Below are 26,820 nucleotides of genomic sequence, written 5' to 3' on the forward strand. Positions count from 1 at the left end.
CAGAGGTAGAGGAAACACCCATTTTAAGGCCCTGGTGAGCTGCTGGAGAGAGGGGGATGTATTCCTGGAGCCCAAACCTAGAGTGGGGTTAGCAAGTATTTATCAGGTGGTTCCCAAATGAACAGAATGTCCACACCATGGAGATGCGAGGGCCTCCCACCTTTGCCACTGAGGTGACCTGGATGTTGGGTGTATCTGGGAGAGTCTTGGCCATAGCCCTCTAAGAAAAAGCCTGAGGACTAGCTCTTCCATGGTTTGCTTTGGGTGTGACCTTGAACAGGCCTTAAGGTCCATCTGGGTCTGCAGTACTGGCCTTTGTTTCGATGTGGCCCTAGTGATGGGCTAAGTTCGGATGTGGCAGGGCCCGTGCTAGGTTCTTTTCTATATGCCATCTCGTTTAATCCTTCAAGAACCCTACAGGGTAAGCAGCAGTATCCTAATTTTGCAGATTAGGAAAGTGATGCTCAGAGAGGCCACCTAACTTCCAAATTCACACAGCTGTAAGTGGCAGAGCTGGGATTCAAATCTGTCCATTGTGGAATTTTTACCCAAGGCCCCTGTGGAAAACAAGAATATAATGATGAATAGGAAAACTTCGGGTATTCATCATCTTATACCAAGACCACAGCAATGGCCTCCTAATTGAGCTCTTTGAGGAAGTATCTTCTTAATCGCCAGATCGGTCCAGATAACCTCTCTTTGATCTCACAGCCCTTACAGATTACGGCTACCTTATTTTTCCCTCATTATTCTGAGCTAGCTTAAAATCTGTCTCCCTCACTAGAAACAGTCTCTAAAATGCCACATGAAATATTATGGTCATGCTTGAAAAACAAACAGAAATTAACAAAATGCCCTGATGTATTCCTGCTGTCTCATTCCATTATAACAGAATACCACAGACTGGGTAATTAGAATGAATTACATTCACACTTCTGGAGGCTGGGAAGTCCAAGATCAAGGGACTGGCATCTGGTGAGGGCCTTTGGGCTGCATCACCCCATAGCAGAAAGGCGGAAGGGGCAAGCGACTGCATGTGGAAGAGAAACATAGCAGGAGCAGGACCCACTTTATTACAACCCACTCTTGCAATAACTAACCCACTCCCATGACGGTGACCTTAATCCATGCATGAAGGCTCCCCCTCATGACCCCATTACCTCTCATTAAGTCCCACTTCCCAACACTGTTGCACTGGGGGTTAAGTTTCTGACATGAACTTTTGGAGAACACTTTCAAACCATAGCACCTGCCTACAGGTGTTCATGGCCCTCTGTAACCCCCTTCCCTTCAGTGTGGGTGGGCCCTGGCACTTGTGTCTAAGCAGCAGAGAATAGCAAAGGTGATGGGATGCACTTCTGTGATGGTGTTATATAAGCTTGCAACTTCTGTCTTGTTGGCAGCTCTCTCTGTTAACCTCTTAGCTTACATACTTTGATGAAGTGAGTGGCCATGTTTAGGAATTCCAAGTGGCAAAGAACTGAAGATGGCCAAAGCCTGCAAGTTGCAGAATCCCACCACCATCAATGTGAGCTTGGAAGCAAATCCTTCCCTGGTCGGATGAAACCCCAGCCCTGGCTGGCACCTTGACTATAGCCTGAAGGGGAGGACAAGAGCTAAGCCATACTGTATCTCAAAGACACTGCAGGGTAATAAATGTGTACTGTTTTAAGCTGCTATGTTTCTGGTCATTTGTTACAGCAATAGATAATGAATACAATCCCTCACTCAGTTGCAAGCTCCTGAAAGGTAGGGTAGGTGTTTTAGTCACCTTTGAGGTCCTCATGTCCAGCACAGGAGCTCTATGAATGTTTGTGTCCCCACTGAGCTGGGCTCTGTCCCTTTCCCCTCCAATATATCCACCACATTGCTGCAGATTGTTCTAAAATGCTAATAGAATTATGTCACTCCCAGCTTAACATTCCTCAGTGGCTCCCCATCATTTTTAATGAAAATCCAAACTACTTAGTATAGCAGCTAAGGAACTTCCCCACATGCCCCCGAACTGCTATTCCAGGTCCTTTCCCCCCACTATGGTCTCCCCCTCAATCTTTACTCCAACCTCATGGACTCACCACTCCTCAAACCTGCTCCTCTGTGAGTCAGGCCACTTGCACGTGCTGTGCCACCATCTAGAAGACTCTTCTCTGCCTGGAGAACTCTTACTCATCCTTTATGGCTGCTGAAATATCACCTTCTCCTGAAGCCTCCCCGTCTCCTCCCCTAGACCAAGGTCAACCACCATGCTCTGTTGGTACTTTGAGAGCGATTACACCACATCTCACACTGAATTGGGTTATTTTACAGCTTGGCTCCCCTTCTAGTCTGTGAGTTATCTGAAGACAAGTGCAATCTCTCTTCAGATTCTTTCCTCTCCCTTTTCCCTGCCTGGAAAACCCTATAATGGTTTGATGAATAAATGAACAGTGTTAATAGCAACACCCAATGGTGCGCAGGGGTTAGACAAAAGCTCAATAGGCTGCGTTCATGGACATACAGGAGACGCTCTGTGGATACCCAAAGTGTTGACTGAGGGTGGTTTGCAAGCAGGACAGATATCATCTTTTGTTGCTGGTGTGGTCCCCTCTTGTAAGAGAAAAGAGAAATGGGAGGATGAGAAACTTCCCCTTTCTGCTAGAGATAGCCATCTATTTTGTGTTCGAACCGTACATGGTGAGCTTTTCTGAGAGTCTGTTCTTAGAGACCTAGGGTGTAACTTAACATTTTTTTCTCCCTCCTAAAATCTTAAATGATGGAACAAGGTGGACTCAAAGGCCCTCTCTGGCTCTCTTGGACCTCCTGATTAAGATCGTTCAAACACAAGGCCCACTATATCAAAACCTCAAAGAAAACGTTTTGTAGATTTTGTGTAACTTACATGTCCATTTTGCTCTTTGTCACCACTTATTTTAGTCCTAGAGGATCCACAGATGTCACACAAATCCAATTACCCAGAAAAGGGTTGGAGGCTGCTCCTCAGCCCTTCACCATTTTAGACTTAAAACAAGGGCAGCCTTTTCAGTCGCCAACAGGAGAGGATCCCTGGAGGAGGGACATAGAATCTGTATCTTAAGTGACAGCAAATGACTTAGTTTCAGTTAAAATGAAGACTTGACAAAGCATTTCAACATGACTGTTTATGTTGGCTGAATTCACACTTAAATATGGAAAGCAGGATCACATCTTTTCAATCCATTTCTTATCAGTTCATGGTTGTTTGCAGACAATGAAAAAATATATATTTATAAAAAAACCACTGACTCAGATAATGGTTATTCCACGGTGTTTGGGTCTCTGTGCCTGAGTCAGATTTTCAACAAAGCCAATCCAACTGTGTGTCTGTGTATCTAATGCTTTGCTGCAGAAATATTTCCAATCGACTTGGGTTTCCCTTTCTAGCACCAAGACAAAATACCCTCTGGATTTAGGAGAGATAGTAGATCTTTCTGCTGTTGCCCTGGCCTGAGTTGGAGATATGGATCATTCAACAAACATTATCAAGTGCCTTCTATACAGCAGATGATTCAGATGCAAATGGGAATCAGACTTCTAAGAGAAGAAGACAGAAGGTAGCAGATTACAACAGAGCATATAGCCAGGGGAGTGTTTAGTGAATGTTTAATGCATGGATGAGTAAATGAAGAAAAAGTGATTATAACATGGGGGTGTCCTGGGGGAGGGTGGAGTTGTCCATAGAAATGCCCTAGCTGCTGTCTGCCTTCAAGTTCACTACCAGTGCAGGGCGGGAGGAGGGGTACTGAATGACAGTGATGGTGCAGAGGGTCTGGATGGGAGCAGGAGGTGGCCACTGCGGGACAGGCCGTCCGGGAAGGGTTCCTAAGAGGAAGACATCGCAGGATGGATGGGAGAGCTGGAACGATCGTGGGTGGGAAAAGAAGTCCAAGAGAAGGGAGTAAGCAAAGACACAGAGATCAAGACATGCAGGGAAGGCGGAGTAGCCAGAGAGCAGGATCTGGAAGGTGGGAGGTGGGCAATTACATTGGAGATATAGGTTGGGTAAAGTTGTACAGACCCTTGAGTGCCAACCCAAGGTTCTTACACTCTCCTGTAGCAGTGGAAAGATGATAAATGGTTGATAAAGATAAATTAAGGTTCTTGGAGGAAAAAAATGAAAAAGAGGGAAAGACATTTGTCAGCATGTTTCTTGGATCACGCAGAGGGCAGAATGAGTGTTCTCAGATCTCAAGCCTGGATCGTGCTGTAGTAAAAAGGAGAATTAATAAGTCAACTATGTGGCCTCCTACAGAAACACAAAATCGAGTTCCCCGGGGCAAGTGACTAGACCATTCCAGACGAATGAATGAGTGCTCTGGTTCCTCATCCTCTCTCAGTTTTCCTTGGCCTGAGTTGGTCCCCCAAAGCTCAAGTTAATGGGGAAAACCAAGGAGGCAGATCCATGGTTAATCAGGGAGGCTCCACCAAGTCCAGGGCACACTGGGAAACACAGCGTGTAACTCTTCAGCAACTAGCCTTTCTGGTCCCACCTCCCAAACTATAAAATTCATCCTTTCTGGAACGTCTGGTTGGCGTCCCCACTGGAGAGTAAGCCCAAACCACATAATAGATTATTTGCTTCTCCAAATTGGGAATTTGCTAGTGGCCTAGCAGGTCAACCCTGAGCATGTGTCTTCCTTATGGTTAAGACATTTTTGGTTGCAAGGAATGGAGCTATACTAAGCATGAGTGAATGCAAATTTGTTTTAAGGAAGCTGACGAATGTCACAAAATCTAAGGGCAGACACAAATCCCCGCCAGGCCTCTTGGGAATGGAAAGCCACCAACCTGTGAAGCGACTCCCTGTCTTTCTTTCTCCATGGCTTGTGTCAGGCACTGTGGTTTCTCTTGTCTTGACATATCTGTTCTGTAACTCCCCTCTCTACTCGCCTGGACATCCTTTGCTTATTCCTGGTTTCTCCCTTACGGTCGCATGCATGGCCTCATGTGCCTCGAGTTCACCTAATCTTTCTGCTCAGTTCCTGTAAAAAGGATACCCAAGTCCCATGAGAGGAATCCAGTGGACCACCTCGTATTTCATGGCAGGTCCTTAGCCAGCCTGTGGTTTAGCTGTCTTGGGCACCTTGTCCCCCCTGATCTAATTAGCTATGGGCTCAGAGTGATCCCAGCATTTCCCCTCAGGGAGCAGGGCAGGCAGCTTGTCTTGGAAGTGCATGTAGACAGCAAAGAGGCATCTTTCATGTAGGTTTTTGTGCCTGAATATGGACATGGCTGTCTGGATGTTATTAGACTTCAGAGTTTCTGAAGGTAGGACAGAGAGAAACGGCTTGGCAGGACTACAGGCCCCTCCACTATTACTGGTACTGTCCATAGGAGCTAAGACAGCATGTCATAAGGAAAAGCTTGTTCTAGAAGCAACTATTTATTGAGTACCTGTTATGTGTAAGGCAGATTCTGTGCTAACAATCCTAAGTCTTGGATCTTTTTTTGGTATGAGATACTAGGGGGTGGAAAGCCTATTTTTTTTTTAGAGCACATCTTTTGGAGTAATTAATATGTGTTTTATCTAATAGATCTTCATGAGAACACTACAGAGGTGGGTATTGCAGTGCCTGCCATTTTATGGATCTGAAAGCTGAGGTTCAGAGGGTTTCAGTTACTTGCCCAAGGGAATATAGTTATGATAAGTAGAGGGGCCTATCTAAGACCCATCTAAGCCGTGTCTCTCTCTTGCCCTCCCCAGCAGCAGCTGAAGGAGGACACCGCCTGTTCTGGTTTAGCTCGGGGATCTCCCCCTAGACAGGAGAGCAGAGACTGTGTCTTTACCACTGTATCCCCAGCCCCTACCATGGGCCAGACACACTCAATAGCCAATTGCCCAATCCATGAATGAATAAATGAATGAGTGAATGAATGAATGATGATTATGTTGCCAAGATCAAGGGCAAGATGAGAGGAAAAAGTGAAGAAGATGCCCAGGAGCAGGGCAGAGGTCAAGGGCAGTACAATGCTGCTTCCTTATTTGTGACCTCAGTCTGTGCTTGATGGGAGTAGATGTGGTGACCTCCCTTCGGGGCACGCCTTGGCCTGAGCCGTGCCTTGTGCCAGTGGTGTTTTGGGCATTTTAGAACTAAGATTTCATGCAAGGGGTGTAGCGTAAGGGGAAGGCTGATGGAGACCTTTGCACCAGCCAAGCACAGCGGTGGAGAGCACTTCCTGCTGTCTGGGAAAGCAGGTCCTTTTGCATAGCGATTTGATGAGTTGCTTGATTTATCTATGTATGTTTTTCAACTTAATAAACATGCATAGGTCCACGCGGTGTGGAACTAAAACCTAAGTCTAGGAAGATAAATAAACCAGGGTCCTAGCCCTTGAAAAGCTCACTATCTAGTAGAAAACAAAGACAGGAAGATTAAAGATTATTACACATTGAAGCAAATAATTTAACAGAATTATATATAAAGTGGAAGGGGGGCACACAGTTATTCCATGAAACAATGAGTGAGCAAATGAATGAATGATTCAACATTTTACCCAGAAGTGATATTATATGACGTCAGGCACTGTGCTTGGCACGAGGCCTGGGGGGTGGGGAGGGGAAAGAATAGTATCCTTTTCAAAGGCTATATCTGTCCATAGATTTATTTTTTAAAATCAGCTTTATTAAGTTATAATCAATATATAATAAGCTGCACAAATTTAATGTTTTACAATTTGATAAGTTTTTACAGATGTAAACACTCATGAAATCCTTCTTACAATTAAGATAGTGAACATATATGGATTATATATGGATATGACATATATATGGAACATATATGGACATGACCTCCAAAAGTCTCCTTATGTCCCTTTGTCTTCCCTATCTCCTGCCCCTTCCCCACAGATCCCCCTTCCAGTGAGCCACCAATCTGCTTTCTGTTACTATAGATTAGTTTGCATTTTCTAGAATTTTCTATAAATGGACTCATATAGTAGGTATTCCTTTTTGTCTGGTTTCTTTTGCTCAGCATAATTTTGAGATTCATCCATGTTGTGAGTATATCAATAGTCCATTTCTTTTTATTGATGAATAGTAGTCCATTGTATAGATATATTACAGTTCGTTTATTCATTCACTTCTTGATGGAATTTGGGTTGTTTCCAGTTTTTGGCTAATTCAGATAAAGCTGCTATGATTATTATGCTTTGCATATATTTTCTCCCAGTCTGTGGCTTATCTTGTCATTTTTTTCAATATTTTTTGAAGAGAAGTTTTTAATTTTGATGTAGTTCAATCAATTTTGGTGTTGTGTCTAAAAAATATTTGTCTAAACTAAGGTCCCAGAGATTTTCTCTTATGTTTTCTTATAAAAGTTTTATGGTTTAGGTTTTACATTTAAATCTATGAGCTTTTTTGAGTTAATTTTTATATATGGTAGAGGATATGCATTGAAGTTCTTTCTTTCTTTCTTTTTTTGTATGTGGCTATCCAATTGCTACAGCACCATTTGTCAAAAGACTTCTTTCTCCACTTTTCTGCACCTGTGTCAAAAATCAATTACCCACAAATATGCGGGTCTCTTTCTGGACTCTATTCTGTCTCATTGATCTAATTGTCCACCTTCATGATGATACCACACTGTTTTGATTACTGTAGCTTTATAATAAGTTTTGACATCAGACAGTGTTAGCCCTTCCACTCTGTTCTTTTTCAAAGTTGTTTTGACTATTCTAGATCATTTGCATTTCCTGTGATGTTTAGAAAACAAAAGCAAAAGACAAAAAAGCCCTGCTGGGTATTGACAGTGATTGCATTGAATCTATTGATAAATTTGGGGAGAATTGGCATCTTAACAATCTTGAGTCCTCCGATTCATGGACACGATATATATCTCCATTTATTTAGGTCTTCAGTTTTTCTCAGTAGCAATTTATAATTTTCTCTCTACAGGTCTTGTACATATAGCAATACAATTGATTTGGGTATATTGATCTTGTATCCTACAACTTTGTTGTATGGGCTAAATTGTGTCTCCCCCTGCTCCCCCCAACTTATAGGCTGAAGTCCTCATCATCAGTTCCTCAGAATGTGACTGTATTTGGAGAGAGGGTCTTTTAAAATGTAATTAAGGTTAAGTGAGGTCAGTAGGGTGGGCCCTAATCCAATAATATTGGCGTCATTATAGGAAGAGAATATTAGGACACAGACATGCATGGAGGGAAGACCATGTGAAAATACAGGGAGAGGATGGCCATCTACAAGGCAAGGAGAGAGGCCTCAGAAAAAACCAATCCCACCAACATGTTGATCTCAGACTTCTGGTCTCCAGAATTGTGAAAAAATACATTACTGTTGTTTAAACCAACCAGTCTGTGGTACTTTCTTATGGTAGCCTACCAAACTAATACATTTGCTAAACTCACTTGTTAGTTCTAGTAGCTTTTTTGTAGACTCCATAGGATTTTCTACATAGACAATCATATCATCTAAATCGTTTTACTTTGTCCTTTCCAATTTGGATATCTTTTATTTCTTTTTCTCATTTGATTGCACTGGCTAGGATTTCAAGTACAATGTTGTGTAAAAGTGGCAAGAACAGACATCCTAACCTTGTTCCTGATCTTAGGGGGCAAATGTTCAGTCCTTTATCGTGAAGTATAATGCTAGCCATAGGTTTTTCATGGGTGCTCTATCTCCAGTTGAAGTTCCTTTCTGTTCTTATAGTTTCATAGCTTTGGTTTTTTAAGATGCCTTTTCAAAAGTGGGCAAATGGGGACCCTGAAAAGTTAGGCAAACCTTCCTTGCAGTTGTAGATAACTAGTATAGAATGCAGAGAACCAGTGACAAGTACGGATTCTAGACTGTACAGGTTCAAATCCCAGTTTTGCCTCTCACCAGCTGTGGGTTTTGGGGCAAAATGACTGGCCTCTTTGTGCTTTGATTTCTTCATCCATAAAATGGGGATTCCTACCTCATAGGGTTGTCATTAGGATAAAAATATGTACATATTTATAATGAGCCTAGAACAGTGTCTGGCAAATAACAAGTGCTATATAAATTCTTTTTCTTATGTTCATTTAAAATCATGGAAGGCAACTAGATTCTGCTCCAGGATGCAAGACTATCATACTGGCTTCCATGTAGGTTTTGTTCCTTCTTTTCTCCAAGCCCTGCGGCTCTGGGTGGCACAGCTAGAATTTCAGAGTGTACCATTATCATCTAGTCCTACCTCCAGCCCAAGGCAGGAATCTCTTCCTCCGTGTCACACCTGACAGCTGCTGGCTGCCGTTGACCAAAAATTTTTCAGGCTGGCTGCACGTTCAGGAAGCTTGAGTCTCTCAACTAGGGCAGGCTGGTGGTGTTTGGCCATGAGGTGACAGTGAGGTTCCCCAGGGGTTGAGAAGTTAAGTTTCCGTGCTCGGTGTATGTCTTGCTAGCTCTTCAGTTGCTTCCACCATGATACCTCTCCTGGAATAAACTCCAATGAGCAAGTCTCCTGAGAACTGGCAGCTCTATCTTGCTGCTGGGGAACCAAATTAGGGGAAAGGAAAGGCTTCTCTGTCTTAGAAAGAGCCCGAAGCCTGAGTCAGCACCTGCATAAACTCTGGGCCAGAGGGGAATTGGGTTCCATCCTTCCATGGCATCATTTAAAAAATTAGAAAGGATTCAACAGTGTCTGGTTCCCAGGAATTTTTGGCTCGAAGATCTCTTGGTTTTAGATTTAAAGAGTCTTTTCCTGGTTGAGTAGCAGGTTGCTTTGCTCACTTCACAGTATTGTTACATAAACAAGCAAGAGATCTGCTTGCTACACGCAAAGTCAAAATTTCCGTCTGAATTTAGGTAGTCGGGATATAAGGACCCATTCGGGTTTGGGATTTTCAAATCTCCTGAGCCTTGCAGCTGTGTTTTCTCTCTTTCCACTAAATGCTGTAGTTTAAGATTTAGGGAACTATGCTGAGCACGTGCAGTGCCAGAGCTTAAGTGGGGTACGATCCCCTGCCCTGTAATGCAGGCTGATGTCGCCTCCCCCTTTTTTGCTGATGGGGTTAGAGGAAGGCTCTTGAAAATGATCCAGTCTACAAGAGCCTGAGCAAAGGGGTTTCACACACTGCTCAAGCCTTCTTCGTTTCACTATGCTTTTTCTTAAAACAACTTTGAGAATTAAGGGCACAAATATGCGAATGTCCCATTTGCTGTGTGCATTTATACATAAATGTGCAAGGTAAAGGTGTTTATACATCTAGCGATTGCACTGCAAAACCATCCGCTGCTCACAGCCCAACCAGCCTTCCAAAGACTACCGTGATGCACTTCAAATCTGCTGCTTTGCAACGAGGTGCCCACAACGTACCTCCTTTGAATCTGCATATTTCTGCACAAGAACACAAACCGTTTATATAGGATGTTAGCCCGTTTTCCGTGCTCAAATGGTCCCCCTAATTTGCTTTGTTTAAAACGCACACTCCAAACGCTATTAAAAACATTTTTCAAAAATAATTTCATAAAGCTAGACACCGGCAAGCCTCGATGCAGGGGTGGAAAATGAATCGTCTATCTTTAAACCGCATTGGTTAAAAGGCTTTTTTTGTTGTTGTTAGCTAACAATGGAAACTTTTTTTTAAAAAAAAAGTGTTTCCCTTCCTCGGTCTTGCCAAGCAATAGAAAAAAAGAAAAACTTGTTCCGCTGAGTCCAACCCCAGACAGGCTCACAACTTCCTTCCTGCTCTCCTCCCCAAGCCCCCGCCTTGCTCCCTCCTCCCCTTCCCCTCCCCCAACTTTTTTTTTTTTTTTTTTTTTTTTGTAGTCGTACATTGAACAAACACCGAAGAAGCCCGGAGCAGACACCGACAGGGTAGTATCTCCACGGCCGAGAAAGGCGTGCAGGGCCGGCTTGGGGTCGCCACCGCCGGGATCGCCGGTCCCCTGCGCCGAGGCGCTTTGCCCTCTTTTCCGTCTTTTCCGCACTCCCCCGCCCTTTTTTGTGTCTCCCATAGCTTATTGCGGAAATCATTTCTGAGCATTTTTACTGGTAAAGCCATCTCGTCCCGACGAGGTCTGCGTCTCCGGGCATGTAGTCTGCACAGGACCCGGCGATCGGAGAAACTGCAGGTAAGTTTGGTGGCTTTGGATTCGCTCCGCACCCTCTTTCCCTTCCCTCTGCTCTGGAGCCGATCTGAGCTCCGGGTGCTGCAGCATTGCAGAGGGGTGGGCAGGGGACAGGAGCAGGGGGTCTGATCTCAGAGGCTGGCGTGAAGCGGCGTTTCTCCAGCCCGCCTTCCGGGCGGCTTGCTCCGCGGCTCCTCCCCGGGCACGCTGCAGGCGTCCTCGGACTGGGCCGAGGCTGCCCGGGATGCGGAGGAGCCCTGCACTCGGGGACGTAGAGCGCCGGCCCCGGGAGGTTGGCTTTGGGCACCCGGGCTGCAGCCACGCGTGGCCCGGAGTTCCTCCGAGGGGGTGCGGGTCCCGGAGTCCGGGGGGCAGCCGCGTCCTCGGTAACGGGGCGCGCAGAGGGTGGGACTCAGAGCGCGCACACGCGCGCACACACACACACACACACACACACACGAGCACACACACATACACACACGCGCACACACACACACACACGCGCACACACACACACTGAGCACACACATACACACACGCGCACACACACACACACACGCGCACACACACACACGCGCACACACACACACACACACACGCGCACACACACACACACACGCGCGCACACACACACTGAGCACACACATACACACACGCGCACACGCACACGCGCACACGCACACGCACACGCACACGCACACGCACACACACACACACACACACACACACCCACCCACCATCCGAGGTGGGCGACGGCAGGGGGCCAGCGAAGATTGGTTCCGGTACAAGGGACGTGCAGAACCTCGGCACACACAAAACACGCTTGTTAGGGACAGGCGACCGGGCCAGTGCTGGAAAGTGCTCCGGCTGTGGACCCGGCCTGCCTAGGCCGACAGACACAGACCCAAGGCCAGGGTCAGGAAGGTAAACGGCGGGCACCCAGGCGCCCTCCCGGATCCGGCGCTGGCAGCGGTTTGGGGAGAGTTGGTCTCTGATGTCCCGAGAGGGTGCAGCAGGGAGACCCCGATGTCCAGGGCGGGAGCTGCCGGGTTCCCCTCCGTAGCTAGTGTTTGCTCAGGCCGGGAAGCCCCGGAGCCGGTGGCCCACTTAGGAAGCCAGTTCTTGCACATCGTCCCTGCCGTCCGCGTGGCTCCGGAGACGACTCTCAGACTTTGGAATCTGAAACGACCCCAAAGCGCATCGCAGCCCTGGGTCGGGGGCCGGGGGGGCGGATGGAGCGCACCGGGGGAACCCACCCCCCCCACGGCTGGGGCAGCGGGGACATGGGTCGGGGAGACGTGCCACGACCCCCCGCCGGGACACATCTGGGCTCCGCGGGTGGGCGCCCCCTCCCCTGCGTCCCCCGGGGTCCTGACTTTTCTCCTTGTGTCTCCGCAGGGGCACGGCGGTGGATGGAGCTGTGGGCGGGGGCTGAGCCCGCGGTCGTGCCCCCCGCCCGTCGCCCGGGTCATGCCGCCCCCTCTGCGCGCCGAGCCGCGGCCGCCGGGCCTCCGGGGCTGAGCCGCCAGCTGCGGGAGGAGGCGGCGCCGGCGGCGGGCGGCGCGGAGGACCCAGTACTATGGCTGTGTACTGCTATGCGCTCAACAGCCTGGTGATCATGAAGAGCGCCAAGCAGGGCAAGAGCGGCGGCGACCCCGCGCCCAGCCGCAGCCAGACGCCCCCGCCCCCGGGGAGGCCCGTGCTGAGCCCCGGCAGCGTCTTCAGCCCCGGGACAGGCGCCTCGTTCCTCTTCCCCCCCGCCGAGCTGCTGTCGCCCGACAAGCCCCGGAGCCCCGGGGGCTGGCGGAGCGGCCGGCGCAGGCTGAACAGTAGTAGCAGCGGCAGCGGCGAGAGCAGCGGCGGCAGCGTGGGCAGCCGGAGCTGGGCGGGCCGCCTGCGCGGGGACGGGCAGCAGGTGGTGGCCGCCGGTACCCTGTCCCCTCCGGGGCCGGAGGAGACCAAGAGGAAGCTGCGGATCCTGCAGCGCGAGTTGCAGAACGTGCAGGTGAACCAGAAAGTGGGCATGTTCGAGGCGCACATCCAGGCGCAGAGCTCAGCCGTGCAGGCGCCCCGCAGCCCGCGTCCGGGCAGGGCTCGCTCGCCCTCTCCGTGCCCCTCGCGCAGCAGCAGCCAGCCCCCTGGAAGGGGGCTGGCCCAGTGCGCCCCGAGCGACGAACGGAGGACAAAGTCCTGGGGGGAGCAATGTCCAGAGACTTCAGAGGCCGATTCTGGGAGGAGGAGAGGGCCCAGCCTACGCCCCTCCAAGGACAAGGACGGAGTGGCACCTCTCCCCAGCCGGGCCGCCCCGACGGGATCTGGGGCTCAAGGTCCAGCCGCTTCGGTGAGGATCGAGGACGGCGTCCCTGCCAGTCCCCACTACGGCTCACCCGTAGCTATGGAAATTGACAAGAGTGTCTCTGCTCCTTCGGGAACTCAGAGCTGCCAAGCTCCCTCGTTGGGGCTGGTCGGAGAGAACTTAGTGATGGCCACAGAAGTGGCACCCAGAGCCACATCCACTGGGCCACACCGCCCACAGCGTCCTGCATCGTTTGAGCGGTCTGAGAGGGCCATCGACCTTGAGGACCCGCGCCTCCGGGTGGCCTCTGTAGAGAGGCAGGGGCAGTTTCTGGGCAGTGGGACAAGCCCAGCCCCCGAGAGGGGACGGCCCCGCGGTGGAGAGTCCCCAGGGAAGATGAGGAAAGGAAATCTGCCCTGTGGCATGCCCAGCTCCGGGGCGTCTGAAGTGGGAGGAAGGCCAGAGGAGAAGACTGTGAATGCAGAAAACTCGGAGCCCTCCGATGCTCTGCACTGGTCCAGGCCGTCTGGAGATCTGGGCTCCGTAGGCCCCAGGGAGGCCCCAGGTGGGGCCCCAGTGGTGGGGGGTCCTCGGCAGCCCTCCGACAGAGCAGAGGAAAGGTCTCCAACGCTGGGCTTGCTTGGGGGCCTAGCACAGCCCGGGACCAGGGAGGTGGAGGTGAGAATTCCTTCTGGCAGAATGCTGGAGGCTTTGCCCTGTTGGGAAGCAGCAAAAGACATGAAAGAACCTCAGTGCCTTCCTGGGGACAGGGTGGGTGTGCAGCCTGGGAGCTCCAGGGTTTGGCTGGGCCCCGTGGTGGAAGCCAATCTGGTGTGGACGTGTGGCACAGGGGTACAAGCGGAGGGGACTTGGGAAACCCAGAGGAAGGACAGAAACCCCGGCCCCACCCTGGAACTTCTGCCCCCGGCTCACGACAAGCCTTCTCCCAGAGAGGCCTGCAGCCCCAGCAACATACCTGCCGTGATCATTACAGACATGGGCGCCCAGGAGGACGGGGGCTTGGAGGAGGTGCAGGGAAGCCCTCAGGGCAACCTGCCCCTAAGGAAACTGTCCTCTTCCTCGGCTTCCTCCACGGGCTTCTCATCCTATGAGGACTCGGAGGAGGACATCTCCAGTGACCCTGAGCGCACTCTAGACCCCAACTCAGCCTTATTGCATACCCTGGACCAGCAAAAGCCCAGAGTGGTAAGTGTTGCCTTGAGATTTTTCTAGAACTCATGCTACTTTCAGCAGACCTTTGATGCCCTATGTGTCCCGTTTTTCTCATTTTCTGCCGAGTCCTGAAGACTTTGACCAGGACCCTGGTGCAGTCACAACTAATAATTCTCTCCAGGTGTGTCTGCTAGGGGACCAGAAAAGTACGTGGAGGAGGCACTGACCATGCGCTTGTATCTTGCACAGTGAATCCGAGTCCCTTCTACTGCTGTATCCATGTACATCTTGGAAAACAAGTTTTCAAAGTACTTGCTGTAGGTCATTACTTTTCTTGGGAAGGTAATATTCATGAGTGTCACCAAAAACTTCCTGATTAATCCCCAAAGATAGCGAACAGAACTGCTGAGTTAGCTTTTGTTTTATCAGGTGAAGCACTTTAATTCTGTGATTCATTCAGGCCGAGGAAAACCAACAAAGATGTCATCAGATTAACTCAGCTTCTGCTAATGGTCCAGGGAAACGAGTGATGTGATTCTTTGACAGGGCCCTGAACCCTGTACATGTGGTTGTGGCCAGTTTATTGGGTGAGGAACCATTGAGCCTCAGTAAGTCAGGTCAGGACATTGCAAAATTAGTGTGGTCAGCGTCACTAAGGTGCAGTTCGATGTATGAATTAAAATGAAAACCATGCTCTGTGCTAAGCTGGCGGTTTCTTTAGTATCAGGATGTTATATTAGATTGAATTGGGTGGTATGTGGGTAGATACCTCCTAATGGATATGCTTGTTGGCTGGTACAGGTAGTTTCAGGTACGTTTTCATTTGTCTTGGTTCATCATACTGACATCTGGTTCTGGCTATGGCAAAAGACGGGAGTTTATTTCTATGACATGGTTAATCTCAGCTGTAGGCTGTTCTTGCTCTTAGGAGGATCAGAGTATCTTACGGAAGACATAATAGTTGAAACTAGCACTTCTGAAGTGGTCTGGACTTTCTCTTAACTTTTCCAGAGACTATGGGGAATTTCCTAGTTCAGCGTTGTGCTCCTTGGGGGGAAAGTCTGCATTTTACTATAGTAGGCAGCCTTCCAATTTCATATTGAATATCAAATACTATTCACTGTACCTCAATAACTTTCTTCACCACAACTGAGAGCTTTATATTTCTACTGTACTTCCTTCACTGAGGTATTTTGGACTCCAAAGCATATTTCTCTCTGATTCCCAATTTGGAAATCACAGGCTGAATTTTCAAAGACCAGGTAGTTCTTTTCCTGAAACCGAGCTTTCTGCTAAAGATCTGGAGGCAAATGTCTATGCAAAATCTGGCCTCAATCAGCCTGGCATTTTGTGGCCAGGGTAGGGCCCCAGGCATCCTGCACCTGCTGTCAGGCAAAGGCACACCACCTTTAGAGGAGGGGTGGTCCACCTGGAAGGGGATGGTGGGAAAGGGCAGGTGGGAAATGCTTCTCTCTGAAGGTGTGGTCCAGATTTCTCTGCCTTCCTGCCCAGCAGTTAGAGGCCTAGTGTATAAGAGATGTCTTCTGCCCCACTCTTCCCATTGGCTTTTGAAACCCTGGCGCACAGGCATTGCAGCCAAAGTCGCTTTAACTTGTTCTCCAACTTTCCATTCGCCCTTTCTGGTGGTGGATTAGCAGCTCCTATTGGCTGATTATCAAAACAGTTTGTACGTCCCGATGTTTGAAAAGGGCTCTTGTTTGGAAGTGAGTTAAAGGGGAGATTAATCATAACAGGTGATAATTTTTTTTTTCATTTGCCAAAGGGATGCCTACTGAGAAAACCAGAGGATTAAGTGGTGTTTTCAAGTTAGCTAAAAGATCCAGATGTAGAAATGAAGTCGTCCTGTTGTCCAACTTACCTCCCACCTTTAAACATGTTTTCACACACCCACAGAGCAGAGCCAGGGAAAAATCCCCTGCCAGTGATGTTCTCTGAATCACATGAGACTGATGGGAGTTGGGGGGGTGGGGGCGGCTGGTAACCAACTGGAAATTATGGGATCCTAGGGACTTTTGAGCTTTGGTTGAATGCTTGCATGATAAGCAAAGTTTTCTTCTTCTTGGACAGATTGTTATACTGGAGCCTTATCTGTAACACCAAAACATCTGCTCACTGGGTGAAAAAAATCACTTGATTACCTGAGAGTGATATTTTGTCTACAGAAGACCAGACATCTTGATCGACTGGGCCTGGTGGCTGGGCTTTTCAGTGTCCCTTAGATAAAACCTGAGCCAGCAGCATCTGAGGTCCCACAGTGCCCATACCATGTTCTTTTCTGAACTTTGCTGTTGCTGTGTACATGGTGGCTCTGCACTACAGCTGCACACATGCTCACACATGCACACACTCGTTCTCGAACATGCTCACGCCCGCCCTCACACCTGCTCACAGTTATTCACACACAGAGGTCTGAAATGGCTTGTGTGGCGTTCCAGTCCCACAGCCAACGCCTGGCCCCCAGACCCATGCTAGACACTGAGAGTTATTTTTTGTGTCACCCTGCCTTCCCACAGAGTTACACTTTTCATGTCTCCTGCAGGACATTCTTTGATCCTGCCAAGGAATGAGTGTGCGATGCGGTGTGCAGCTGGGGTGGATGGAGGCTTATCTGCTTATAGAGGGTCACACACTCGAAATATGCTTGGAATTGTGCCACACACCTTGGGTGCAGTGACTTGCACCGAGATACATTCACACCTACTGTTCTCTGAGATCTGAACAGAACCGAATTGCTCAGAGCAAGGACGGTGTTCTCTCTTGTTCTTTCAGACAACTAAAAATTAATCAGCAGTTCTTTACTGCCTTATATAATTCCATTTAAGAGTATTTGGACCATTGAAACACCAGGCTTAAAGTACTGTATTAAAATAGATTTTATTCATTTATTCCAACATTGTAGTATCAATTATATGTACAAAAAACAAACAAACAAAAAAACACTGGCCTAATTACCTGGAGGTTATTTAAAGAAATATAGTACAAAACCCTTGTCTTCTCGGTGCCTATTATTTTTTAAGGACCATCGGAATTTTGTTTCCTTGGCCTTTTTGTTGTTGTTGTTATATTTACTAGCTTTATTTTTGTTAGTGAAAACCTAACTCATATACATAGTAAGAAGTTCAAACAGTTTAACGTGATTTGGAAAAGTGTGTAAAAATTTTATATTTGGGGTAAATCAAACTAAAATATAAAAAGCCTTGGAGGGTCACTTATCTAGTGGTGAGTACTCATAAGTGAAAAATTCTTTTCTGGATGAGCGTGTTGAAGGTGCAGGTTTGTGGGGTTATGAGTTCAGGTTGCACATGCTGTTTTCTTAAGATAGGGCTTCCTTCTCTCTCAGGTATGTAGAAAGGATCTTTCTGGCAAGACAAGACCTCAGCAGCATTCAGATCTGGGAGGACCCCGAGTCATTTATGTGAGGTTCCGGGTGTCAGTCTGGTCTGTTTAGGGGTGAGGAAACCAAGACCCAGAAAGGCAAAGGGACACAAGGACACACTCATAGGCTCTGCCTCTATGGCTCAGTTCTCTCCTTTTAAAATGTGCATATTGCCTAAGAATGATCTCATGAGGTCTGTCTAGTAACTCCCAGTGACTATGTAATTCTAGTCATTTGATTCAAAACCTGGTGTATGTGAAGTATACATCAGGGTGTCCAGAAGTACGACAAGATTTCTTCGGTGTGGCACTGAGGCCAAAACTGGGCACTTTTAATTTTGTGGCTTTACCTGACCAGCTCAGCTGATTAATCTGCCTGTCTTCTATCTCTTTACCAAAAGAATGGTTCTTTGTCATTTCACACTGAAAGAGCATCATTAAAATAAATCATCAGTACAAGACCGAAGATCTTCACTAAGAAGTAGACTGATATTTAGACTGTGCTGGTAGAATGGCAGAACATTAACTTGAAAAGTAAAAGAAGCTTTCTGTTTAAGAACAAAGTTGGGGGGTGTCTTTGGTCCCCTCAGATATTTAAGTTTGGAAACTGAAGCTTGGCCTTACACAGAGCCAAAAGGTCACTTCATAGATAAAAGTATTCAAAGATGACAGTATTCGGTCAGCTTAAAATCCTTTCAAATAAAGGTGGGGTTTAGAGAAAAAGCATCTCAGCATTGTCACTTTTCATGCAAGTGTTCAGGCTTTGCAAAAATAGAGCTCAAGTCTTACCTAGCCTTTAGGTTTTATGAGAAAACATATTAAACAGGTGATTCCTGCTTTTAGAAAAGTGTATTTCAGGTGTTACATAAATCAGTTTTAGAACTTTTGTTTTTAAGCCCTGAATTGCTATGGAGTCACTTTTCTGATTTTGTTGGCACCTACCTGCTAAACGTAGTTACAGATTAGATTAGTTCTATGTAGTTTATTTATACTCCCAGGAGTTTTGATAACATCATTTAGTTTAATTTTATTTTGTCAGGTTTCAACTTAGTTATATAAAGATAGAATTTTAAAGTGTTTAATGGAAAGAATTTTATATCTTGGTAGAAAAAACTCTGTAGGTATGAGATCGTCAATGGGTGATTTGGCATTAATCCAGGAACTCTTCTAAATTGTATTGTGGCCTCACCGCCAGCGTGGAAGGTTCTGTGGGTTTTAGCAGGAGAGGAGATCTTGACATTGCAGGTTATACACATCTTTCTCTCAGTTCCATGACAAGTATGCCTGGCAGTGATTTTCTTCCCCTTACGAGGTAGAATTGGCATTGTGAATGATGTATTTTTCATGAATCAGGGGAGCTCATTGTTTACAAAATCACACCAAATTCACCTATAACATCTTTGATCACATGAAAAGTTCTTTAGAGTGCCAACCGGCGGCATTGGGATTTTGCGTGACCGATTCTTCCGAGATTGGGTGTCCTTCCTCTGACTGCATACTATTAATTTACTGAACCAAGTGATGATGGTGCTACAGGTGGTCTCAGTGACATGGAGAGGAAACAGCCACAGTTGCCTCAGACTCATGGGCCCAGTCCATCAGACTGTGGAGGGCTCCCTTGGACATCTGGAGAAATCTGCCAACCTGGTCCCATGCCCCTATAGTCAACCTTGAGTCTCATCAAAGTCATCCCAGACACCTCATCATTTTCTCACTGGGCCCCCTTCCTTCACCCCATCTTTCTGGTGAAAACAGCAGCCCTTGATCCATTTTTCCAGGATGAACTATTATTTAGAGACAGTTTTAGTCTCCTTGGCTGAAAGACACCATAAATCTCATTAGGATCTCATTAGGAAGTTAGGCTTCCTAATGTTTGCTATTAAAAAAATAATAACTGTTCTACACCTTACGTAATGGACATTATCCAAGCCTGGGTCTGGGAGAGGCTTTAGAGATCACTTCCTCCAATATCTACATTTTAAAGATGAGCAGAGCAAGCCAGAAAGTGTTCAATACAGTTACAGGACCTGTGTTTGCATCCTTCTTTCCACCTAAAAAACTCCCTTAGTGGATAAGCTTTGAACACACCTTGGCTTTGAACACAGTACGTGCTTTACAAACCTTTGTTAAAGAAATGGGTGAATGAATGAATGAGAGAAGGTGTCTTTGCTGCACGATCTACCCATAAAAGAAATGTTGAACCATCTGAAAAATGAATAAAGACAGCATAGAAGGCGCAGGGAGGTGAGGGTCTTGGTTATTCATGTGATCTTGCTGCCACAGGGGTAAAGATGCTGGCTGGGGTTTGGGAGAGCTGGCATGACGTCCCAGACTCTACATGGCCTGCAAGCCCTCTGAAATGAGGGGAGAGCAGGCGTGATCTCATGGAGTGGTGACAAGTTAGTGATGTCGTGTGTATAGAAGTGCCCAGTATAGCAGCTGGCACATAGTAGAGGCTCAATAAATGTTAGTGGATGTGCAGTTGGGAGACACTGTGAGTACCAGCGTCTGGAAAATTCACTGGGTCTCTTGGAAAAAATGCTCTGCAGCAATCCTGGGATTTTGTTTCAGTTCCTCTTTCATCCCAGTACAATCCTGGAAGTTGATTCTGCCTCAGCCAAAAAGGCTGGAATGAAGTGAAATTCTCCAAGACCAGTATCCACAGGCTATCGTGGAACAACAGTCTCCTGAAGCGTGTTTCATTGACCTTTCAGAATAGGCTGGTCGTACTTAGGTCTCTGTTTCCCAGTGCAGCTTCCTTTCGTTCAGTTGCAGGGCTGGGGAGGTCTTTAAGGCTTAGACCCAAAGAGGCAGGAGTGAGTAGCTTGGTCAGCAGAAGTGCACACTGCGTACAGGCCTCAAGGGACAAGGTCAGCCGTGACACACATTGGCACAGTGTTTGTGTGGGGAGGACCACTCTGATGTGTCTTCTGAGCTTTGTCTGATCAGGACTGACTTGTGATAATCGTCTCACTCGGCCTTTTGACTAACTCGCCTGGCGTTTCTCAACGATTCCGTTAAGAATTCAGTATTAGAAATCTGATCTTTCCCCTCCGTTGAGCCTTTACTTGGGCATTTTATTGACTTGATATTGCTTAATGGAAACCTATTCAACAAAAGTATCTCTGCAGGCCAGTAGTCAATACTATATTTTTTTATTTCCTGAAATGTTTTCTTCCTTTTTGCTCCAAACCAGCTGTTAAATAACCAAAAAATAGGAACTCTAAGGAATAAGGAGGCGAAAGGACTCTGGGCAATTCATTTTTCTGGGTGATTTGATTTGGGACGGGGAGAGGAGATGTTTTTATTTCCTCATCCCCAAATAAGTCCAAAAAGGTCCCCCTCCTCCTGGGGTGCTGGGGGTGAATTTTCAGCTAAGGAGCATCCTCGCTTTTGAAGCTCACTGTTAGCCCGTGCATCTAACATTTTACTTTGGTGGTAAGGTTCTGGGTGGAAAGGGAACATGGAATGATACAGCATCTCAAACAAAGGCACTGAGATTACTTCCGTTGACCTGGTAACCAAGATCAGGGTTTGCCTAACCCAGAGATAATAGTATATATTGATGACTCAGGGTGAGGGCCCGTCCTTGGCCAAGAACTCCTTTGAATGGGTGGTCCATTTGCTCACCTTTATAAGGTGGGCCTCAATGCATGGAGGGGGGGTGTGAGCAAGGTGCTTTTCTCTTTGGCTCTTTGGGCACGGACTGCAGTTTTTTTATTTACCCCTTGGCATTCTGCTCCCCTCACCCACCCATCCATTTACTCAGAGTGAATAATTTGATTGTATTGTTTTCCAAGAAGAAGCTGCAATACGTTTTATATGACCTGCGTTTAATGTTGTTCTGCACTCCGGGGAGTGTTCAGCCTGCCGCAGGATGGAGGGATTTGGTTCCCTGGTGACAGGCCATCCACCCAGCTCAGTCTGCAATCTCTCTTGGTATGCTGCAGTTGGTGGGACCTGGGCAATGACAAGGGAGGTCACTGCACCCCCAGGCAGTTCTCAGCAAATGTTTTTCCAATTTCCCTGACATTCTTTCCAGGCTCAGCTCAATTTGTTTTTGTTTTCTCTGTGACAATTGATGACTGACTGAATTGTAAAATGTATAATTCAGCAGGACGTCCCATGACGGGCTTTGTCCCCAGTTGTATAGGAGCTGGTGTTTGTCTAATCCTCTGCTTATGCATGGATGTGTGATATTTTCTTTTTCCAAATTGGCGATCTGAATAATAGATTTGATAAAATATGTATTCCTGACTATACAAGGAAGGGGTGCTGGCTGGTATGGTGAGGAACTGGGAGTATCACTTTTGTAATCCTTATCTAACCTGAATCTATTAGCAGGAAACTGAAAAGGCCTGTGTATGACAATGAGATAAACAGTTTAATCTCTTAACAATGTCCAGTGGAAAATCCAACCGCCTGCCAGTAGCTTAAGAAATGGCTGGGAGATTTTGTTAGGGACAATTAGTCCTGAGACCCAGATTGCTGAGCCAAGGGTAGGAAAATTGTTGTTGTGTGTTAAAGCTGGGATGTTAGAAGGACACCATTAGGGTTTGAGAAACTACTAAAAAATCCTTACTTATACAGATTTGTTAGGATAGGAGACATTTGCAATATGTCCTAATTGATATTTTAGTCTCCGTAAAGGTTTAGTTTCCACTTTCTCTCCTCTTTTTCTTAACTTTTCTCCTCTATCGTCATTATTATCACAGCATTAAGCACGCATTAGTATTCAGCAGCTTGCTAATTCTAAGTAACTCAGGAGACTCGGGGCCTCCTCTGAGACCTGTAGGAGTGCATTGTGCTGGAAAGTCTAGTGACTCTGAGTCTGCCCTTGGTCTCTTGGGACCTTGATATGCTCATCTGTAAAAATGGGTGCATTGGTAGTCTTCCTACGTCACATCGTCTTTGGAGTCTCAAGTGAGATAGTGTATATAGAGTCCTTTGGGGAGGGTATGTATTACTTCCTGCCGAAATTAGCTTTAATAATGAGTACTATGACAGTGCTTTTAAACTTTTTCCAAAAAAGGACAGAGAAGGGCAAGCACCACACCAGTGTGAGGTGTTCCGATCTCCTTGTAGCTTAAAGAGAAATTGCTATAGACTGTCTGCCCACAGCGGACCTACTTCTTTCTGCAGTAGCAGTGTGGGAAGGGGGCAGGGATGAGTGGACATTCTGGATAGCATGCTGGTTCCACCCAGGGGCAGCAGCGTAGCCGCCTCCTGCCTGAGAGCCCGTCTCGGCCAGCGTGGACCGTGGATGCAGGCTCCCAGGCTGTGGTTTGCTCCCTCAGCAGATCAGATGGAAGCAAGGGAAGACTGGGGCGAGCAAGGAGGGGGTCTGATGTTCCCTGAACAGGAAGTAGCTCCGGAATCATTGAGGGGAGACTGTGCTCCATCTAGAGTTTGAGGATTCATTATGAGAACATTGATTTTTTTGCAGCCCCCTGTAGTGGTTTTTCTCTTCTGTGTCCCGGGCAGTGAAAGAATTCAGCAAAGCCTTGAGTTTTTATTTTATTTATTTATTTTTTTAAAAATAAGATTTATTTTTTCTCTCTATTTTTTTTTTAATCAATACTATTATTTTCTTACATTCTAGGACGTTGTTGCAGAGCTGTAGAGAGGGAGGGGGAGGGGGGAAAGGGGAAGGAAATGGGATGGAAGGAAGAGGAAGGGGGATGGCAGGATTGAGTCCTGTGGCGCCCCCCCTTATTCCCACAGGAGAGACCAGGGGGATTCCAGCAGGGGTTGGGTCATTGCCAGGCTGGGTGCAGATGTCAGAGGGGTGTGGCAAAAGCCCTCACCCCCCACCATCCCGGCTTGGGAACTTGGGGCCCTTCTTGCTGTGGCTTGGTGGTGGTCTCTGAGCTGGTTGCATGTGTCAGGCGGGCGTGGCCGAGGCCCCCCACTGCCCCAGCTTGGGAGAGCCCTGGGCACTTCCTACGGCAGCTCGACAACAAAGTCTTGAGTTTTTAAAGCAGATGTTCCATTCAACAACTACACACTGCCTCTCATGTGTGGCCAGTCCCTGTAATTCCAGAAACCTCTGCCTCCTTTCTCATGGAGCTGGATCTCCCTTCTGGTGGCCACCCATGAAAGGAAGGGCATTTTGCACCCCAGTGGCTGCCCAAACAGTAGGCATTTACTTTAACATGTCTGTCTGCAGATACTAATTGATGCCATGCCTGTCCTCCTTAGGGATCTGCCCCCTAAGACAAAGCCAATGCCAACAGACATACTTGAGATTTGCGAAACTCAAGAACCAGTTGTATCACCATTGAACAAGCACAGTCATTAAATATGAGTTAATAAATAATGAATCGGTGTTGGCATGTGAAATGCAGAAAGCTTCAGTCTGTGTAGTGGAACAGGGGGTAGAGGAATCGGATTTGGTCAACGGCCACTGGGGAAGGAGTCTGGGGTAAAGGCCTTGAGGAATTTGCTACCTCTGTTGGATGTGGTCAGTCAAAGCGATTAGTCTGGATCCAAAGGCTCTGGGAGATTGGAATGAAAGAGGGCCCCCCTCCCCCCCCCCCACCAAGGCCTTGATATGGGGCATTGGACACCATGTAATTGACACTCAGCTGGTAAAAGATGTAGAGCTTGGGTGGCTACATTCTTTGTGTGCTCTCGGGAGGCTGTAGTGGAGCCTCAGGCTATCCCATCCCCACCCCAGTTGACCAGAGGGACATGGCCTGGAAAGCTTGGGAGGGAAAGCTTCTGCTCAGTGTTACTGAGCCTGAATCTACGCAAGAGCCCTGGAGGTGGTGGGGGAGGGGGCGGGAGTGGGTAACATAGCACCACGGGGTAGAGAGACCTGGTATGGAATCAGGGCAGTGCTGGGGCTGAGTCTAAACTCTTCGACTTCCTGACTGTGTGACCCTACAGAAATGTCTTAGCTTTCTGTCCCCATCTCATCATCTGTAAAATGGGACTGATAATACCTGCCTTAAATGAGATAATATGTGAAATGCCTAGTTTGGTGTCTGGACATAGTAACTGCTGAATAATCAATAACTGCAGGGACCCCAGAGGCACCTGTGGTGTCACTTCTCAGCACTTTATGCTGGACTTGCCACCTCCGCCATTCTCGTTGAATAGGTGACGGTGAAACAGGATGCCCCTTGAAGACATAGCGGGGTCTGGGAGCTCTTTGACACTAAGGGTTGTAGGAGGTGTGTGCTGGAGGAAGCATGGCCCGCTGGGGAGTGTGGGGCTTGAGCCAGCCAGACCTGAAGTACACCTGTTACCAACAGGTCAGGCTCGGCTTACTCTCTCACCTTAAACAAATGACCTGGAAGTCTAAAAGTTGATGCAAGGATTGGAAGGTTTATTCAGATTACTGGTACTCAGCTAAATGTCTAACCAAGCAAACAAAGAGAAGAAAGGAGCAGTGGGGTCCAGTTTACTTAGTCCCAATGGCGGGGCCAACCTATTCCATTAACAGTAATTGATGAAAGCTGTTCTCCCCACTGTTTTCAGCATAGAGAAGAAAAGTAACGACTAGATTTAAATCAGAAAAACAAAGCATAGTCAGGAGCCCTCCAGGGTGCACCTGTACAGAAGTGGATACAATCCAACCAAACAGAAGAGGGCTGGGAAAATCAGAGAAAGCTAAAGAGAATAAAGCATTTCCTTATCAGAATTTAGGCCAGGGACTCCAGGAGAGATCCACCAGCAGCAGAGACCTGGGAGCAAAATAGTCCCAGTGGCCACTTGCCTTTTGCAGCTAGAGTCCTCTCAGGTGCCCAAAGCTTTCCAGTTTTTGCCAGTGATTAAATTAGGCTCTCAGATTCCAAAGTCATAGAAATGAACAACGTATCCAACAGTAAAGCAAGCAACGCTTTATTAAAAGAAGAGATAGACTTATGCATGAGGGAGGTAGCTACAGTAAGGCAAGCCCCCCGAGGGGAGCTGTTCAGGGTCTTTTATAGGGAAAGGAATTAAGGGGTGACAGGCCAGCGTCCCTGGAGGTGGTCCGTTCTGTCCTTCCCAGCTGTGTCATGGGCACATGCTCAGTAGGTCCAAAATGGCAATGCTGTCCATCATTGTGCAGCACTGTCACCCCAGGAGGGTCATTGTAGCAGTCACCTTGATGCTTTGTGCACAGGTGGGAATTCCTAAAAGGGTCTTAAGGTTAATCTGTAACTTTTACAATTATAGTAAACAAGCCTTGGGGAGAGGTTTTGCAACTTACTAAATATCTGTTTTCTCTATTTTCTCAGTCTATTTTGTCAGGGCAGCCCATGGGATGATCATTTGCCCTGAGAGGTCTCATGACCGAGGAGTGGAAAAATAACAAAGTGTCCTCTGCAGGGAAAATGGAGTCAGCTTGGTTCACAAGGCCCAGCCTTACTCTGTTTCACACCCTCACTCTGTCCCGACCTTGGCAGGGACTGAACTTCTCCGAGCCTCAGTTTGCTCATCTAGCATGAGGATGACTCGCTCTCCCGGGTCACTGTGAAGATGAAATGAGATACTTACTACAGCTCAAGTCCCAGGCACAGGACAGACGGAAACAGAGGTAGCCCCCCTTGTCCCCTCCTCCCAGTTGGAAAGAGAGTTTTTAAGTGGGTGCTTGAACTTGCCTTCGCCAAGTGGCCCGAGGCACGGCGTCTCATGTACAGGTTGATGAACAAAATAGGCAACAGGAATTGATTTTTCCTAGGAGGTTCCTCAGTTGCAGGAGAGGCCTCACTTTGTGACCAGGGCTCAGAATGTGAAGTTTAAAAAACAAGCCACTGTATTCAGCTGCGGGCAGGAGGCGTCAGGTTACACACCCTGGGGACCAGCCTCTTTTTATTCTGTTCTGGAGGTGGAATCTGGCTGAGGTCATCCAGGCACACAAGGCCTAGCATTTGGGGGTGTGGAAGGTTCCACCCCTTCT

At 47.4% G+C, this 26,820-nt stretch overlaps 1 protein-coding gene across 1 annotated transcript in view; it reads left to right on the forward strand.

Moving 5' to 3' along the window:
- Positions 1–12,644: 12,644 nt before the first annotated feature.
- The window catches only part of ITPKB (inositol-trisphosphate 3-kinase B), a 94,760-nt gene continuing 80,584 nt past the window's right edge, over positions 12,645–26,820 (forward strand). The window contains exon 1 of the mRNA XM_063082766.1: positions 12,645–14,567. Within this exon, the coding sequence (XP_062938836.1) occupies positions 12,645–14,567 (1,923 nt within the window). The remainder of the gene's footprint in view (positions 14,568–26,820) is intronic.

Source organism: Cynocephalus volans, chromosome 18, assembly GCF_027409185.1.
Source record: "Cynocephalus volans isolate mCynVol1 chromosome 18, mCynVol1.pri, whole genome shotgun sequence".
Classification (NCBI taxonomy): Eukaryota; Metazoa; Chordata; class Mammalia; order Dermoptera; family Cynocephalidae; genus Cynocephalus; species Cynocephalus volans.